This window comes from Paralichthys olivaceus, chromosome 23, assembly GCF_024713975.1.
Source record: "Paralichthys olivaceus isolate ysfri-2021 chromosome 23, ASM2471397v2, whole genome shotgun sequence".
Classification (NCBI taxonomy): Eukaryota; Metazoa; Chordata; class Actinopteri; order Pleuronectiformes; family Paralichthyidae; genus Paralichthys; species Paralichthys olivaceus.
The window spans coordinates 619,993-636,622 of record NC_091115.1 but is presented as its reverse complement, the minus strand read 5'-3'; the positions used below and the strand labels follow the sequence as shown (position 1 = coordinate 636,622).

The 16,630-nt window shown below is 46.0% G+C and overlaps 1 protein-coding gene and 1 long non-coding RNA gene across 5 annotated transcripts; both read right to left on the bottom strand.

Moving 5' to 3' along the window:
- Positions 1-277: 277 nt before the first annotated feature.
- Positions 278-10,727, bottom strand: kcna1b (potassium voltage-gated channel, shaker-related subfamily, member 1b). Of its 4 annotated transcripts, XM_069520108.1 has the most exons (4): positions 10,252-10,727; positions 1,701-9,958; positions 1,375-1,472; positions 278-1,268 (listed from the first exon to the last, which is right to left on the bottom strand). In XM_069520108.1, exon 2 carries the CDS (start codon positions 9,773-9,775, stop codon positions 8,285-8,287), a length of 1,491 nt encoding a protein of 496 aa, XP_069376209.1. In that variant the 5' UTR covers positions 9,776-9,958; positions 10,252-10,727; the 3' UTR covers positions 278-1,268; positions 1,375-1,472; positions 1,701-8,284. The 4 variants fall into 4 exon arrangements, with proteins under 4 accessions (XP_069376209.1, XP_069376208.1, XP_019962019.1 ...); XM_069520107.1 differs by having other exon boundaries at positions 278-1,472; XM_020106460.2 differs by lacking the exon at positions 1,375-1,472.
- An 825-nt stretch (positions 10,728-11,552) lies between these two features.
- Positions 11,553-16,211, bottom strand: LOC138406817 (uncharacterized). The gene is made up of 2 exons (XR_011240218.1): positions 15,966-16,211; positions 11,553-15,741 (listed from the first exon to the last, which is right to left on the bottom strand). It is a non-coding gene; the product is annotated as an uncharacterized lncRNA (long non-coding RNA).
- Positions 16,212-16,630: the final 419 nt, after the last annotated feature.

Below are 16,630 nucleotides of genomic sequence, written 5' to 3'. Positions count from 1 at the left end.
ACTTTTGTTCCTGTCGTCATTTATTAACATCACAGGGGCTGGGGGGGGGGGGGGGGTGTGGAAATAAAAATATTCCCTGTGTTTAACTCGGTTCAGACGAGATTTTTAAACACGGTCAAATACGAGGATGTGGTTTGTTCAGCAGCACGAAGACGAGAGCGGTGAGAGGAGATTCTGTACGAGGTGAATTATTAGAGATAATCAAGATCATCAGTGTGTTCGCTGATCACAGTCAGTTCAGCTGCTTTTATTTTGAAAGAACAGGAGCTGATCACAATCAGTTCAGCTGCTTTTATTTTGAAAGAACAGGAGCTGATCACAGTCAATTCAGCTGCTTTTATTTTGACAGTATGATTTGAATTTCAGCGTGAGGAAGAGGAGACGTGTCGTCCATCTTTATTTTCAGTCTGTGGTTCTGAAAAGTTTAATGGCGTCGTGTTATGAACGGGTGCCGTCGCCGTCGCCACTGTTATCGTTAATAACACCAGTAAATTATTATTAAAATGTACTTTAGATAAAACTGTTCCTGCTCGTCCTCTTCTCTCCCCCTCCCCCCCCTCTGATCTTTGGCCTCTTCACGCTGTGAGTCCACGTGGACGCTGGCGTCGGCGCTCAGAGCTCCGGAGGAAGCGATGAAACCCAATGAGCCTCCTGCTTGTTCTCTGCTGTCTGGTGACGCCCGGGCCGGTCCCACCGCCCCCGTCTCGCCTCCTCTCTGCCTGAATGCGTGAACTCAGGTAAGAGTTGGAACGCTGCAGTGGAAAATGAAACTCGAGGAGACGGCCGGGCCGCGAGGTTAGACTGTACGAGAGAGATGGAGGATGAGGCCGTGCACGTGGGCGGGTGAAGTGGGCGTTGGCAGCTTGTGATGCCAATGATGCATCCACCTGAACCCTGTGAGCCTCAGGAGGTGTCGCTGAGCAGTGAACAACACACACACAAGCGTGAGACATGTTCTCACACATAGACCCTCAGAACATATCAGGAACATGTATGGAACATGTGAGGAACATGTCAGGACTTCAGTGCAGATCTGAACAGCATCTCGTCCTCTTCCTGTTTCCTGTTCTTTCTCTCTGTTGCGTTGTTCCTCGTCCGCCCACACTCACCCGACCTGCTCTCGGCCCTGGGCTGCCTCTCTCACGAGTCTCCACAGAAACAGCTCGTCTCACTCACATGTGCTGTAGCGCTGCAGTGCTGCCGCAGCCTCGCTGTGATTCACACACACAAACCAGGACAATCATCAGGATTCAGGTGCAGCGGAGACGCTGAGGAGAGAAGTGAGAACAGCCATCATACGTGCATGAGAAAAAAATACCGTGCAACATGTGCAACAAAGAAAACACTGAGGCGTGACGCTGCTGCAGCTCATACGTGTGCAGCTTCGGTCTGTAAAAGCGTGATGCAGTCTCCACACGGGGAGAAGCAGCGGCGCTGGACGCTGAGTCTCATGGTGCTGCAGAGTCTGTGGGCTGCAGAGGACACACTGAGTCACACGGCAGATTCTCCACTGAGCTAAGAATACGACAGAAACAGCTTCGACAGATACGAGAGCTGCACAACAACACTGACACTGAGAGGCCTCGCGCTGCAGCACTGCAGCTGCCTCGGCCAGATCCAGAGACCGAGGGTCCTGGAGAACGAGCCCCTCACTGAGGTCACTGCTTCATATCAGAAACATCCTCCGTCCTCTGACTCACCTGAAAACACTCTTCTTCTTCTTCCTCTTCTTCTTCTTCTTCTTCTACTCTTGTGATTTCTCTTCTTCCTCCTCATTGAACAGGGACGTGTTGAGGACGACTCCGTTTCTGAATAATTGACGGTGTTTGTGAAGCTTGAAGAATCATTAATGAGTTCTTCAGAAGCTATATATTTAAATTTCCACACTGTGTCTGTTGAGCTGCTGTCGTGTGTCAGTGGTAGTGTTGTCGTGTCCTGACACTCTGAGCTGCTTCACATGCCAGACTATTTTAGTAAGGTCACATTTACACGTGCTGCTGTTGTGCTCCAGCGTCTGTTTGCTCCTGGACTTCGACTTTGTGTCGTCCTGAAGCGTTTCTGCTTCTAATTAAGATGAAAATGTGAATCTTCTGCTGACGTTTGTAACCTGCTCGACGTCTGTCGACACAGGAGCTAAACTCAAGTGAGACAGAGGCTGAAAGAGGAGCTGCAGCGATGGACAGTGTGAGGACATGTTAGATTAGAGCATGAAAACATTTGAGTTATAACACATTTGAGCTAAAAGCACATTTAGCTCCTTGAACCTTCAATAATCAACAAACAGCAGAGTCGTATCTTTCAAAATTTATTGAAACTGTTGTAATATGATGACGTCAGAATGGACATAACTTGTCGACTAACCTTGCATAGGTTACAGACGATGATGCCTCACCAACAGATGACAGACACTGCGTACTGCAGCAAAAACAAATTCAGAGAAAGAGAGTGGACGTACTGCGAAGTGAGCGACTCAGTGATGAGCACAGTTCATTTTCTACATATTCATTTATTCTCTTTTCTTGTTTCATCGTCGTGGTCAGGACGAGACTTTGGCTTCTCACTGTGAGTCGGGACGAGAGGGAACAGACGAACTTAACTGAACCGAACGAGTCCCAAAATAAACCTCCGGCTAAAAATAGACCGTTTAAAAAAACGTTGTTCTGAGAGAAACAGTGAAGCAACGATAATACTGACGCTAACGTCTGCGTGAGCAAAACTATCTGAGCAGCATTCATGTGTTTGAATGATACCATCGTGTCACTCGTGCACTTTGTCTCCAACGTTGACAGAAAACACGATGAGACGTTCTCTTTGCACCTCGAGACTATTTTCATACCTGAAATTCGTCTGTGCATCATCATCATCATCATCATCATCATCATCATCATCATCAGAGGTGTGACAGTTTAAAAACACGAAGCAGAGTTTCTTTGTTTCTGAAAGAAAAAGCTGTTGAAAGTTAAAGCTGCATAATATTTTTTCCTTTCCTTCGTTAACAACTGTCACCTGGTTCTTCCAGTGACACGTTCGCTCACATTTTCAAAGAGACTGAAATCTACTAATGCAGCTTTAAGGAACTTCAACTCTACATCGATCAAAATGATTTTCCAAATTTCCTGTGAACAGAACACATGTAGGAGAACTGGTTGATATGCAGCGGATTAAAATCACATGATCGATTTATTCAGCAGTTTACACTTGGCAGTTAAAAGCTTGTAAAATGATAAGAATCTGTGTAAATACACATTCCCGGACTTTAATTTGAAAGGGCCAGTGATTTCCCTCTTTGCTGCATATCAAACTAAATGATTTTCTGAAAAAGAAACGACCTCGATCGACAAAACGCTTCTTGTTGTGTGAATCTTCGTCCGTTGAGCTGCTCTGATGAAAACATTATTTGGTCCCTTCAGTGTTCGACGGCAAAAACACCACGAATGTGAACAAACAGAAATTAAAACCACAAGACGACCGACTACCCTGATGTTGAACTGAATCACTAATTTTAAAAGAGTTGTCAAGAAAATATAGAGATTGAATTTAATTTCCATGTGAAGTTTCTAATTGTTCTCTCCTGTGGAACATGTTTAACACGTAGCACCTGTGTTTGCTTCTTTTTTTCATCAGACTTTGATTAAAGGGATTTTTTTTCATCACACGTTCAACAGCAGTTTGTAAAACGGGCCTGAGATCAACAGGTTGATGACACACAGCTGATTCTCACACGCACTGAAAACACAACCGGTGGAAACGTCCCAGCTGAGCTGAATGTGGACGCTCACTGGTGTTTCACAAAGCTGCAAACACTCAAATCACGATCTTGAGAAAAAAGTCATTTTCCCAAACTAGTTCATAATTTGTGCAGTCAAGAAAATGAACAACACAAATTACGATCGAGCCTTTAAAACTTTTTATCACTGATTCTTTACATTTCAGCAACAAAGTGATTTTTGTATGTTCAGTTAATATTCAGGGTTTAAAGTCGAATCTTTATCTTTAATCTAATTTATGGTTCAAATCGATTCGTCATCACAGACTTTGACACATAATGGGAATCAAACTGCAGGTAACCATAGCAACCAGTCTTCAGACGACGCGTGTGCGTTGAAGTCGTTCAGACGTGACGTCACTGAATGTTCTAATGTGAACGATGGAGGTGTCACAGATTCCACAGGAGCTGCCGATGACGTCGTCACACCGGGTCTCATCAGTGTGAGTGGAAGCAGCTGATCGAGCTGCTCTCAGGTCAGTTTAAGAGGAGACGCACGGATCCTCTCAGATGAGGTTCGGCTCCGAAGCTGCGAGGAAACGTTCCAAGTATAAAACCTGAAAGTCTGATGAATTCAGTTTATCTGAGCTGCAGCAGCTGCTTCTACTCTGAATGAGACAAACTGCAGATTCTTATTTAAATCCCACAACTCAAGCTGATTCATTCAAACTCCTCATTTAAAATCAAAATGTGTTTTAGTCTTAATTTGAACAAGTCGTCCGACCTGAACAACGTGGGTCGTTTGTCCTGAGACTCATTAAACTCAAACATCGTTGTTTGGTCACGTTTCTTCAGATCGAACTGTTTGTTCAGGGTGAGATCGTCGTTTGGGTTCAAGTAGAATCTCCGGATTTACCGGATGTTTGATTCCATGGTTACATGAATCAGAACGTGGTTAACGTTGAGAAACACGGAGAGAAAAACAAATAAAGACGTCGTCCTCAGCTGTCAACAAAACCCTCATTGAGTTTGGAGAAGTCAGAGGTGAATCAGAATGTGGAAGATGAAGGACGAACACTTCAGCTTCACTCTCAGTGATTTGCACAAAGTGGAAATGTGAGACGTTAAGCACATTTGATCTGGATTCCTTCAGTTCACATCAGTGAGCACTGATGGTTTCAGAAGCTTCAGGGTCATCGACTCAGTCGTGTTGTTAGCGTCTCGTCGTCCACAGGAAACTCCCTCACACAGACATGTGCTCCGCTCTCAGAACAACACAGCAGCAGCAGCAGCGCCATTTTGCAGGCGTGTAGAGTGACTAATGTCTGTGGTGATGTTCAGCAGCTCTGCAGAGGAGACTCTCACGTCCGTCACAACTCTGCTCACAGCAGCACCCTCACTCTTCAAACCATCGATTGTTATATAATTTCTTAAACCTCCCATCGCTGAGCTGCAGGACGACGTGAGTCAGAAACACTGCAGCTCTTTCTGAGACGAAGCAGCAGTGACGTGGACACACCACAGAACAAACACACATCAACGTGTGTCCAGGTGATTCTAAAAAGAGGAGATCTAATGTTCAGCAGAGGATATTGGTCCCAGTAATCAGAGAGCGGCAGTGATGAGAGCAGCCAGGGGGCGCTGTTCAGCTCAGCTCACAGTCGCCTCCGGCAGCGTGAGGAGGAGAAGCTGCTGCTGATTACGCTGCAGATCCGAGTCCGTCTGAAATTTAGTTGTGCTGAGGACACCTAGGACACCTAGGACACTGAGGACACTGAGGACACTGAGGTCACGTCCTCAAGATAGTTTTTGCAACTGGCAATATTGAACGTTAAAATATAAATCTGGAGACATTTCAAAACATTTTCTTCTCGTCAGAGTGAAACAAACTGAAACGTCTTCTGTCCTTTTCACAGATTCTGTGAACATCACGTTCCTTCGTCACTCGCTGCTGCTCCAAATCCATCCACCACTGAAAATAGTCCCCAGCATCATCTGCACAATCTCCAAAACTTTCCAAATAAAACTTCCATTCCTAGTTTCAAGCCGTGTCTGTGTCCATGTGAAGTAAACACAGCAGTCAGGATCCTGAACGAGCTTCTGAACCGCGTCGATCCAAACCAGATTAAACAGATGAGGATTTCAATCAAACAGCTAAAACCTTGTCAAGACTTTTATGTGTTTAACTTCTGTTAAATCAATAATGAAATAAATCCCTGCGCAGCTAGCGACCGAACCGAACAGAGAAAAACTGACACGTGTCAATATGTCGTCAGCTACAACAGCTAATCCAGCAGCTGACTCGACCAGTTTGACGGAAGCAGCAGCTGAAATGATGAAGGTTGTGTGAAGTGTGATGGTCACGATGATAATACTGAACGAGAGAAACGGGAATCTAAGAATCTCAAAGCAGATGTGAGGAAACTTTTCTTTTCAAACCTCCTGATCTGAAATGATCTGTTCCGTTAGACGTGGACTGAACCGTGTGTCATCAACCAGGAGTCAGATACATCTGGCCCGGGAATAAGGAATATTTTCATTGTCTACATCGAACCCTCTTGTTTCCAGATGTGCAGGGAGTAGTGCATCTTTATGGCAGGAGAAGTTAAGCTGCACATTGTAAGCTCTTTGTCTTCTGTTGTAACGGGAGGCACTTTAGTCAATTCAATAATGAGACGGGTTGAAGGCACTAGAAACTAATTTTAGATAATATCTATGAAATGTGTTAAATTCTACTGCTTTTCCTTCTTGAAACCTTTTAAATAAAAGATCAAATGTTGTAAAAAAAAGAAAAACGGGGCCACAAGTCACATAAAATGATCCCATGCACTTCATCGTCAAAGATCAGAGCTTTAAATAAACCAAAGAGGAGGAGGTAACTTCTGAAATGTCCTTTTTTTAAAAGAGATTTGTCTCTTGTGATTTTTTTTTCTTGTTTTTTCTCTTTTTGTTTGTCCCGTCCGGCCTTTAGCTCCGTCATGCACCATATCCTGTTGTTAGCTTGACAATAGTGAGGAGGAGGATCGTCCACCAGCTCCCGAGGTCCCTCCACAACTGCAAGCAATTAAATACTGACATCATGCATTGAGTATACGTAGCTATACCATAGCTAATTAGGCCATAATGCTTTAGTATTTTGACATGCCGTGATCTTCGAAAAAGAAGTGTTCCTGTTCCCATAATGATTTTTAACATTCAACACGTAAATGCCTCGAAATAAATTAAACAATAATAAATAGCAGTGCACTTTTGGTGAAAACAAATGAGAGAAAAAATCCAAAAAAGGAGAAGATGAAGGTCAAAGAAGAGAGAAAGGACTGTAAAAATAAAAATGAGGTAACATCTTGTGCATGCTGATATAAGAGAGAAGAGAGTCTCCACATGCTTTTATATAAAGGAGTGTTGCATGGCATCATACAGGGAACCTCCAGCCGACCTGTAGCAGCAGTGCACATAATCCTCCACGAGCTCGGCACACGTCTTCTTTTGTGTCTGATAAGGTGCCTGAAAAACTTCACTCAACATCTGGAGTCAAGTTTTCCCCCAGAAACCCTTCCCTGGATGAGTCAGCTGTAATCCAGTGAAATGTGATTCCTCGGGGAGCCGTCCTCCGACACGTTCCTCAAATCTCAGCTGGGCTTTGTTTTGTTGACTTGTCTTTTGATCTTAAAGGTTGAGTCCGTGGTACAAAGCCAGGAAGGTGTGGAGGAGATTTTCTGATAAACTCAATTCATCGTACTCTGAAGATTCTGATTCTCTTCCTCACTTTGGTCAAACATTTACTTTTTCTCATTTCTGAATCACATTAACTTACTTTTATCTTGTAGTCGTCTGTTTTTAAACCCTGTTTGTGTTTTTTTCTGTCACTTTGTCTCGGTTGTCTCTGGTCTTTAAGTCTTTTTTGTCTCATGTAAAGCACTTTGAAATAATCGTCTTCTTGTTAAGAGGCTGTGCACAGATACACTTGCATTATCTTGTCTGAATTGGTTCCTTCAAGTTTACTCGAGCTTGTTTCTTAAATGATTTATCCTGCTCCTTTTTGTGCATCTAGCTGTTTCCACAAATAGCTGCGGAGAAAAGGAAACTGAGACTTTGACGCTAACACCAGGTTGTATTCAAACACTCAAACTAAAGTAAGTCCACGTGCAACGTGGCCAAAAATACCCTGTCCCTGGTCAAGGTCACATGACGTCATCAGGGTTATTTTCTTAAGACTGACGAAGACAACGCTGCAGAACTCTGGAGATCATGGAAACTAACCAGCCGCTCCTTTCTGAGCAACATATGTTGTTCAGCTTTAATTCTACGGGCAGAATTAAGGATTTCAAATAAATAGAATCATTTATCAAAAATCTTCCCTGACACCTGCCGATCTTTGTCCTATTGCCAAACTAATCCCTTGTTAGTTTATTTTTTTGGATGAAATCACTTGTACAAATTTACCATGTGAGCCTTTAAACTATGAGTCTTCACACATGTTTGAATGTATCTATGCAAAAGAAGAGAATAAAATGCACCAATGGAGATAAAGCATCCAGATATTTCTACAATATTTACACTGGTGCGTCAGACGCTGCCTCACACGTCGGTGAGAAGTTTCCCCTTGTTCACACAGTTCTGGCTCGGAGCCGTGCAGTTGGCAGTTCTAAGGTTCGCTTCCCTAAAGTTATCGATGCTGTTGTTCATGTCCTCGTCTATCTCCATATACTCTGACTTGCTGACCCCCGAGGAGCTGCGGCGACTCGAGTTGGTGTCCGACGCCAGGTTCTGGTTGCTAACGTTGAGCAGCTGGGCCTGTTCCTCGCCCTCCGTCTCCCGGTGGTAGAAGTAGTTGAAGTTGGACACGATGACCGGTACCGGCAGTGCGATGGTGAGCACACCGGCGATGGCGCACAGCGAGCCCACGATCTTCCCGCCGATGGTCACGGGGTACATGTCCCCATAGCCGACGGTCGTCATAGACACCACCGCCCACCAGAAAGCATCCGGGATACTGGTGAAGAACGACTCCTTCTCCTCGGCCTCTGCAAAGTACACGGCGCTGGAGAACAAAATCACGCCAATAAAGAGGAAGAAAATGAGCAAGCCCAGCTCCCGCATGCTCGCCTTCAGAGTTTGCCCCAGAATCTGGAGCCCCTTCGAGTGTCGGGACAATTTAAAGATCCTGAACACCCTCACCAGACGGATCACCCTGAGAATAGCCAGAGATGTGGCCTGCTCCCCTCCTCCTTTACCCTCCTTGTTCTCTTGGTCGTCAGCCAGCTCTGTGCCAAGTGTGATGAAGTACGGGATTATAGCCACAATGTCAATAGAGTTCATCATGTTTTTAAAGAACGCCGCTTTGCTGGGGCAAGCGAAAAACCGAACTATCAACTCAAAGGAAAACCAGATGATGCACAGCGTCTCCACCACAAAGAAAGGGTCCGTGAGCACGTTGGGTTTATAAAATACGGTCGTGTTTCCTACCACCTGCATCCGGCCGCTGGCGTCCTCCTTCAACTCCGGTAGTGTCTCCAAACAAAAGATGACTATTGAAATAAGGATAACCATCACAGAGACGATGGCGATCCCCCGGGCCGGTCCAGAACTCTCCGGATGCTCGAAGAGGAGCCAGATCTGCCGCTGGAACTCCTTCTCCGGCAGGGGTCGCTCCTCTTCTCGAATAAACCCCTCGTCCTCCCGAAATTTCTCCATAGCCTCTGCGCCGAGTTCGTAGAATTTAATCTCCTCCGAGAACATATCCAGAGGCACGTTGACCGGTCTTCTCAGCCTTCCCCCGGATTGGTAATAATACAAGATGGCGTCAAAGCTTGGTCGGTTCCGGTCAAAGAAATACTCGTTTCTTAAGGGGTCGAAGTAGCGCATCCTCTTCTTAGGGTTCCCGAGGAGGGTTTCCGGGAACTGGGCGAGGGTTTTGAGCTGCGTCTCGAAGCGCAGTCCCGAGATGTTGATGACCACCCGCTCGCAGCAGTCGTGGTCATCGTGGTCGTCATCGGGCGGGTACGGGTCCTGTGGATGACCCGGGAGGGTGGAGGTCTCATCCATGTTGTCTGTGGACACCACAGTCATCTTTCCTGGGGGGGTGGGACAGACAGGAAGAGGAAGTGGTGTGAGGAAGTGGGGAGGGAGGTGGGGCAGGATGGAGTGTAGAAGCTCCTAAAGAGACCAGGAGCTGTGCAAAGCCTCCGTCTCCATCTCCTTCATCTCCATCATCTCCGAGCTCAACATCTTCCCCTCACAGCTTCATCTGACCTGGAACAAACAAAACCATCAGTCTGGTGTCTCTCATTCATTCTGCTGCTCGTCCTCTGCAGAGCTTCCTGTTTGTCAGCAGCAGCAGAATCACGCAGCAGCTGCATCTGCTGTATTTTTACCGCATACATCAAGTTTGCGTTGCGGCTGCGCTGCTTCTGTGCGAGCACGTCAGGTCTCACTCATGCATCAAGTACAGTCCGGTCACATGAAGGTTTCACACATTCACATATTCACATGAACACATGAATTCATTCTAAACACAAAGATGGAGACGTCAAATGAAACCGTACCTGCGCTGAGTTGGAGAACAGGAGGTGGAGCGTCCTCACCGCAACTTGGCTTTAATTCTAATATCGCTTTGCAGTAGGTCTGAAATATTAATAGACTATGTTGTCTTGGTCAACATCCGCATCCTCTTGGTGTTGGTTTTCACCGTCGATCGGAGCAGCCCGCAGGAGGAGGAGGAGGAGGAGGAGGAGGAGGAGGAGGTGGAGGAAGAGGAGGAAGATCCGCGGCTCCGCAGCAAAAACCCGCACTGACAGTTTTTAATGAAAATCATGCTGGAGAGAAGGAGGACGGAGAGAGAGAGAGGGAGCGAGAGGAGGAGGATGGAGGGAGCGGAGAGGAGCGGACTCTGCAGCATCAGCACAAACAGCTCAGGAGCTCCTGAGGTTTTCTATTCAAAACACCGAGAGGAAGAGGGGAGAGGAGGAGGACGCGTCCGCGATCATTTAGAAGCATATTGCAGGAGGAGAGAAGAGAGGGAGTGAAGGAGGGAGGGAGGGAGGGGTTAGAGAGAGAGAGAGAGAGAGAGAGAGAGAGAGAGGAGGAGGAGGTGGGGGGTTCGACGCAATGCAGACAGACTGTAACACAGTCACTTCTACAGTCGCTTATATATGAGTGTGTGTGTGTGTGTGTTCGCGCGCGCGCGCGTGCGTGTACGCGTGTGTGTGTGTGTGTGTGTGGAGCAGGTTCTGCACGATTCATCAAACATCTGTGATAAAGAAGCTTCATGGTCACAAACATGATTCCTCTGCATCATGTTATATAACCACGAGTTCAATATGTTCCTGCAGCTGCTGATCCTGATCCTGATTCTGATTCTGATCCTGATCCTGATTCTGATCCTGATCCTGATCCTGATCCTGATTCTGATCCTGATCCTGATCCTGATTCTGATCCTGATCCTGATCCTGATTCTGATTCTGATCCTGATTCTGATCCTGATCCTGATCCTGATCCTGATTCTGATCCTGATCCTGATCCTGATCCTGATTCTGATCCTGATTCTGATCCTGATCCTGATCCTGATCCTGATTCTGATCCTGATTCTCTGATCCTGATTGGCTGATTCTCTGACTTCTGGAATCCGCAGCAGGAAGTGGCTCTAACTCTGTAATTGGCTGCTGAAGCACTTTGCCTGCTGGTCTAACTCTCTCCATGTTGCCATGGTAACGGGGAGAAAACAGCAGGTCCATTTATTTATTTATTTTTAAAATCGATTCATTCCATTGTGAGCTGATCGAAGGTGAAGAGAGACGACAAGAGTCAAACAAAAAGTAAAATAAATCCCCATCAACTGACCATTAGATTCATAAACACGAGTCTGTTTAATTAAGAATCAATCAACGACAGTTTGAAATCCGGACGAGGTCACAGATTCACTTCCTGTTCCGCTGCTCGTAGACGACCGGACGCACGATGAGCCTGATGGTTCACGTACAGTTTACACATGTAACAGGAGTATTCCACAAGAGGGCGCTCCACACAGCTCGGAGCTGGATATGCATTTTGTGACTAGAAAACTTGATGACACCAAAAATTCCCCTTCTGCCCCTACACTGCCCCCTACTGCTCCGGTCTGTATTGCATACAAACCACAAATAACGGTCTGATGTAGACTGAGTCCACATGTTCCTCAGTGATTGAAGCCGTGCACTGTTTCCTGTTTATCTGATTTAGTTTGAACACGTAGCCTCGTGTGCTGATCACTGAGATAACGAGCAGAGGATTTACTTCATTGTAAAACTCGAGAACCGGAGAAGCTGCGAGGCTTTAACTTTATCTGAGCTTCTGAGACTCAGCGTGAATTCACAGGAGCCCGGACGTTAATCTCACCTCTATTGTGAGTCAGGTCAGACGAGTGAGCGGAGCTCTGCGATGTGACGTTAAAGTTAGAGACGCTCTGCTCACTGGAGTCGTGTGCTTTTACTGGCAGAGGATTTATCAACCGTCTTCAGAATTCAGAAATGGAATCACGTGTGTTCAAGAGGCTTTAAATAGAAGTACAGACGTCAGAGGAAAATCTGCAGGTTTTAGTCAGAAGCTTTAATTTGAGAACTCTCTCCTCTGTATTCAGCTTCATAGAATGTAGAACGAGTCTGGAGTTGTTCTTTTATTTCCAAACAATCAACGGATTTAAGAATCGACCACGTCTGCAGCTGAGTCCATTGATTCTGACCTTTTGACCCTTTAGACACTTTGGACCTGGCAACCTGAAAAACAATAAAAACCTTCTGTCCTGTGATATTTAGTGATGCTGTTAAAGTTGAACTCAGTTGAATCCTGATGAGATGCTGCTAACTGCAGCTGTACTTTCCCTCGAACTGAAAGGGTTAATGTAGAGAAGTAATGTAGAAGGTTATTGATCCGTCGCTGGTTTGACTCCAGTGAATATTGAGCTCAAACATAAAAGCAGCTCAATCTGAGGATTTGTTTTTTTTTATTAGTCTTTAACAGAAAATCTTTTCTGAAGATGAATCAGCGACGAAACGATGGAAGAAGCTGCTGCAGACCTTTGACATTCAGCACCACGGACAGCTCCTCACGTTTCTTCTTCTGCTCATTTTAAAAGAGTTCAGTTTTCAGTTTCCTGTTTTCAGTTTTCAGTTTTCAGTTTTCAGTTCTCGTTGAATCCTGGTTCTTCGGAGCGGTTGTACATCCGCAGGTCAGCGTGTGTTTGTTGGCAGCAGGAGTGAAGCTCAGCAGACGGACGAGCGGTGGGCAGGAAGTTGAGAGATCAGCAGGAAGCGCTCCCAGTTTTATTAATAACACAGAAACAAAGACCGATGAAGAGATTCCTCTGATGAAATAACGTTTTTACACCAAATGACACATGATTTAAATAAACTTAAGTATTGTACGTTAAATACGTTTTAAAAATGATATTACAACTAAATATTTTTTAACATACTGATTCTTTTTAAGCAGAAATAACAGAGGAGTTGGGTTTATTTAGGATACAGCTGTTAACTGTTTGGCAACATTTCAAAATAAAAGTTCTGCTTCAAAATAAAAGTATCTAGCAGAGAATTAAACTGAAATAAAACAAAATCAACAGAAAAAGGTGAATTTGTGTTAACGTATGTTTTGTGTACCAGGAGTGTGTCCTTGTGTGTGAGTCTGTGGTGCAGATGAAGGTTGTGGCTGAACTATATTTGTAGTTCCAGTGTTAGTTTGTCACTGTAACTGTCCGACAGCTGGGAGACGTTCCGCCGCACGGCTGCTCAAACCAAATGTCGTCTGCATGAAGTGGTGAATTCCTGAAAACTAAATTTAGTCTGAAGACATGCCAGTGGAAGAAAATCATCTCTGACTGACCAACACAGATAAAAGTCAAGACACGTAGTGTTTGAAACGTGTGGAGTCCCAGGACGCAGCACCTGTGTGCAGAATAATCCACCACACGTTTGATCCCGAGGTCGAAATTAAATGCTTCATGTATTGAAGAGAAAACAAATGGCTTCGTGTTCGCTCATCCATGTGCAGCCAATCTGCAGAAAGCAAAGACGAGCGATGAGCTTCAGTCCATATGTTTTCATGACCTTTGACCTCAGAGGCTTAATGTGCAGGATTATAATCCAGTTTGACTTTAGATGAAGCCAATGTCTTTGTCAGAAATCACACAGATCTGGTTCAGGGTGAAGAGCGGATGTAGAAACACCGCTGGTTTAATCTGTGTTGACCCCCAGCCTTTTTTCAAACATTTCCTCATTTCATTTTTTAAACTTGTGTATTTGATGAAAACAATCAGACTTATTCAGACGAGTGTGTCAGTTTTGAGAAGATCCAGATAAAGATCCAGATGGGGTGGATTTACACGCTGTTTGATACGGAGGCTGTTGGGCCGTGGTGAAGGTGCGAGCTGTCCTGGATGATGTTCTAGTTATGTCACTGTTTGATCCTGTTTGTTAGAAGAGTCACATTTGTGACCGAGGGTCCACAGGTCAGAGCCGTGAGTCCAGAGGGATTAAAGCAGCTGGACGACGTGTTGTGAACGAAAGAATGAAAACATGGAAAGTTGACGAGGAGAAGAACTGAGACACACGTGGACAAACAGCTGACGTAGTGCTGAACGCACATATTCACACATTGACGCGAGCGCACACATGCACCTCGGATGATTTCATCCCCGTGGCGTTCCCTGAAACACGTCGCTGCCTGGCCCGTGCTTTATCTCGTGTTAGATGATCCCTGCAGGCCGCTGCGGCACAAAGGAGGAGAAGCTGCCGCCGCCGCTGCTGCTATAACTGTCCGAGTGTCGGATTACAGCTGCTGCTTCAACAACCCTGAAACTGAAGATGGAAGACAGAGCCGCACCTAAAATCCAAGTGGAAAGTTTAATGTGCACTTGAACCTTTGAGAGCGCTCTTAGCCCCTGTTCACCTGCTGCTGCTCGGCCAATCAGCAGCTGACGTTGGCAGTGACTAAGCTCCTGAAGGCCTCAGCTTCCTCTGCTGCAGTGATTGGCACCGATATGAGGAGGATTAGTTTCTTAATTTACACTGCGAACACCAGAGCACTATTTTGAATTCCAGCTCGTTAGTCCGTCACTGAGAGTTGCTCTGTGAACTTCACCTGCTCACACGGATCTGCTGCTGATACGAAGCTTCACAGGTCAATCTGCTGTGAAGTTCTGATCCCAAACAGATTCAATCAACGTCCTCTGTAAAGACTCTTCACGTGTTCATGAGGTTTGAGAAACTCTGAGGTTGAGATTGACCTGAAGCAACGTCCTCACTGCTTCTGCAGCAGCTGACAGAGGAAGACACGCACAAACGTAAACAACAGAGGATTGATGGACACGAGGAGCGGAGCCCGGGCGCTTCCTCTCTCGTGACGTCTTGTGTCTGGTAAACGATGGGGAGCAGTGATTGGTCGGACAGCATCTTGATGTCTCTCGACCACAACACAGAACTTTACACAGTGAGCGTCTCAACAGGCCGAGCTGCTGCGGTGTTCAGAGGCTGAGCTGTGGACTGGTCTTTGTGCACCCGAGGAGGAAGAGGAGTAGGAAGGGGAGGAGGAAGAAGAGGAGGAAGAGGAGGAGTGATGCCTCTGCTTCATGCAGACCGACGCTCCATCCCCCACGGCAACACGCTGTCCTGTCATCTCCTGCCTCGTGCTCGTGCCAGAATCAGGGGCAACGTACTCATTAAGCCTTCCTCCTTTCCAGGGGGCTCTTCATCACTCTCCCCCCCCCCCCCCTTCACTCTCTCCACAGCCACCATCTCTTCCTGCAGCCCTCTCATCTCCTCGCTCTCCACCTCACAGAGAAAACCTCAGGAGATGGAGAGAGAGAGAGGGAGAGAGAGGAAAGTGAAGATGGAGAAAATCTAATGTAACCACATGAAATATTAATCAGACAAACTCGCTGCTCCAGAACAAAATACTGAGACACGATTCGAACATCACGCACCTTCAGACCAAGTGAAGCTCTGACGGTGGATTCATCAGTCGCTCTACAAATGTTCCTGCTCTCAGGTTGACCGCTTCGTTTCCTGTGGAATTAAGTTTCAAAAAAGAGAGAAAACAAAGATGCTTCTTGATTCATTGTTTGAAAGCTGAGAGAAAATAAATATCAGTCGAAAGAAAGTTCACGTAAACATCTGCAGTCGTACGTCAGAGAAACTGGGATTGTTCCAGAAGCTCAAACATATTTGACCTGGTCTGGAAACAAAAATGAATTCTTCCAAGAAATCCAAGTTTAATAGATCTCACTCACTTGTACAGTCGGGAACATGTGGGGAACATGTGGGGAACATGTGGGGAACATGTGGGGACGTCTGGACAGTTCTCCTTCTTCTTCACGGTTCATTAGATGAGATAGAACTTTGCGTCTTTATTTAACGACAGCAGCTCGTCTCTCTCATGACGTCAGAGTTGAGGTTGTTTCTGAGATGATGAAATCACAGAATAGTATTTTCCTCAACTGTTCTTCATATTCACACGTGGATGAGTATGTGTGTGTGTGTGTGTTGGGGGGGGGGGGGGGGGGGGGGTGTTTACAGCAGCAGCTGCAGGACTTATGAAGGAAGCCCCCCCCCCCCATTCATGAACTCACGGGATGCTTATATAATGTCCATGCAGATCCTCCTCCTTTCTCCACAGTTATTTATAGGCCTCGTAGCATGCAGGGAAAAGAGCGTGGCCAATTCATGCAGTGCCCTTCAAGACCAACACACGGCCCTTGGGGGCCCGACTTCAGGGAGCTATTATTAGAGTCACGTCACGGGAGAGCCAGCGAGGAGAAGAGGGAAGTGACAGATGGGGGAGGAACGAGATAACGGACACGGAGCAGAGCGACGCTGCTGATGATGGAGGGAATGTGAAAGTAAAGGCTGAGAAAACACTGATGTCATGTTTCAGGAATGGACAGATTCAAGGTTC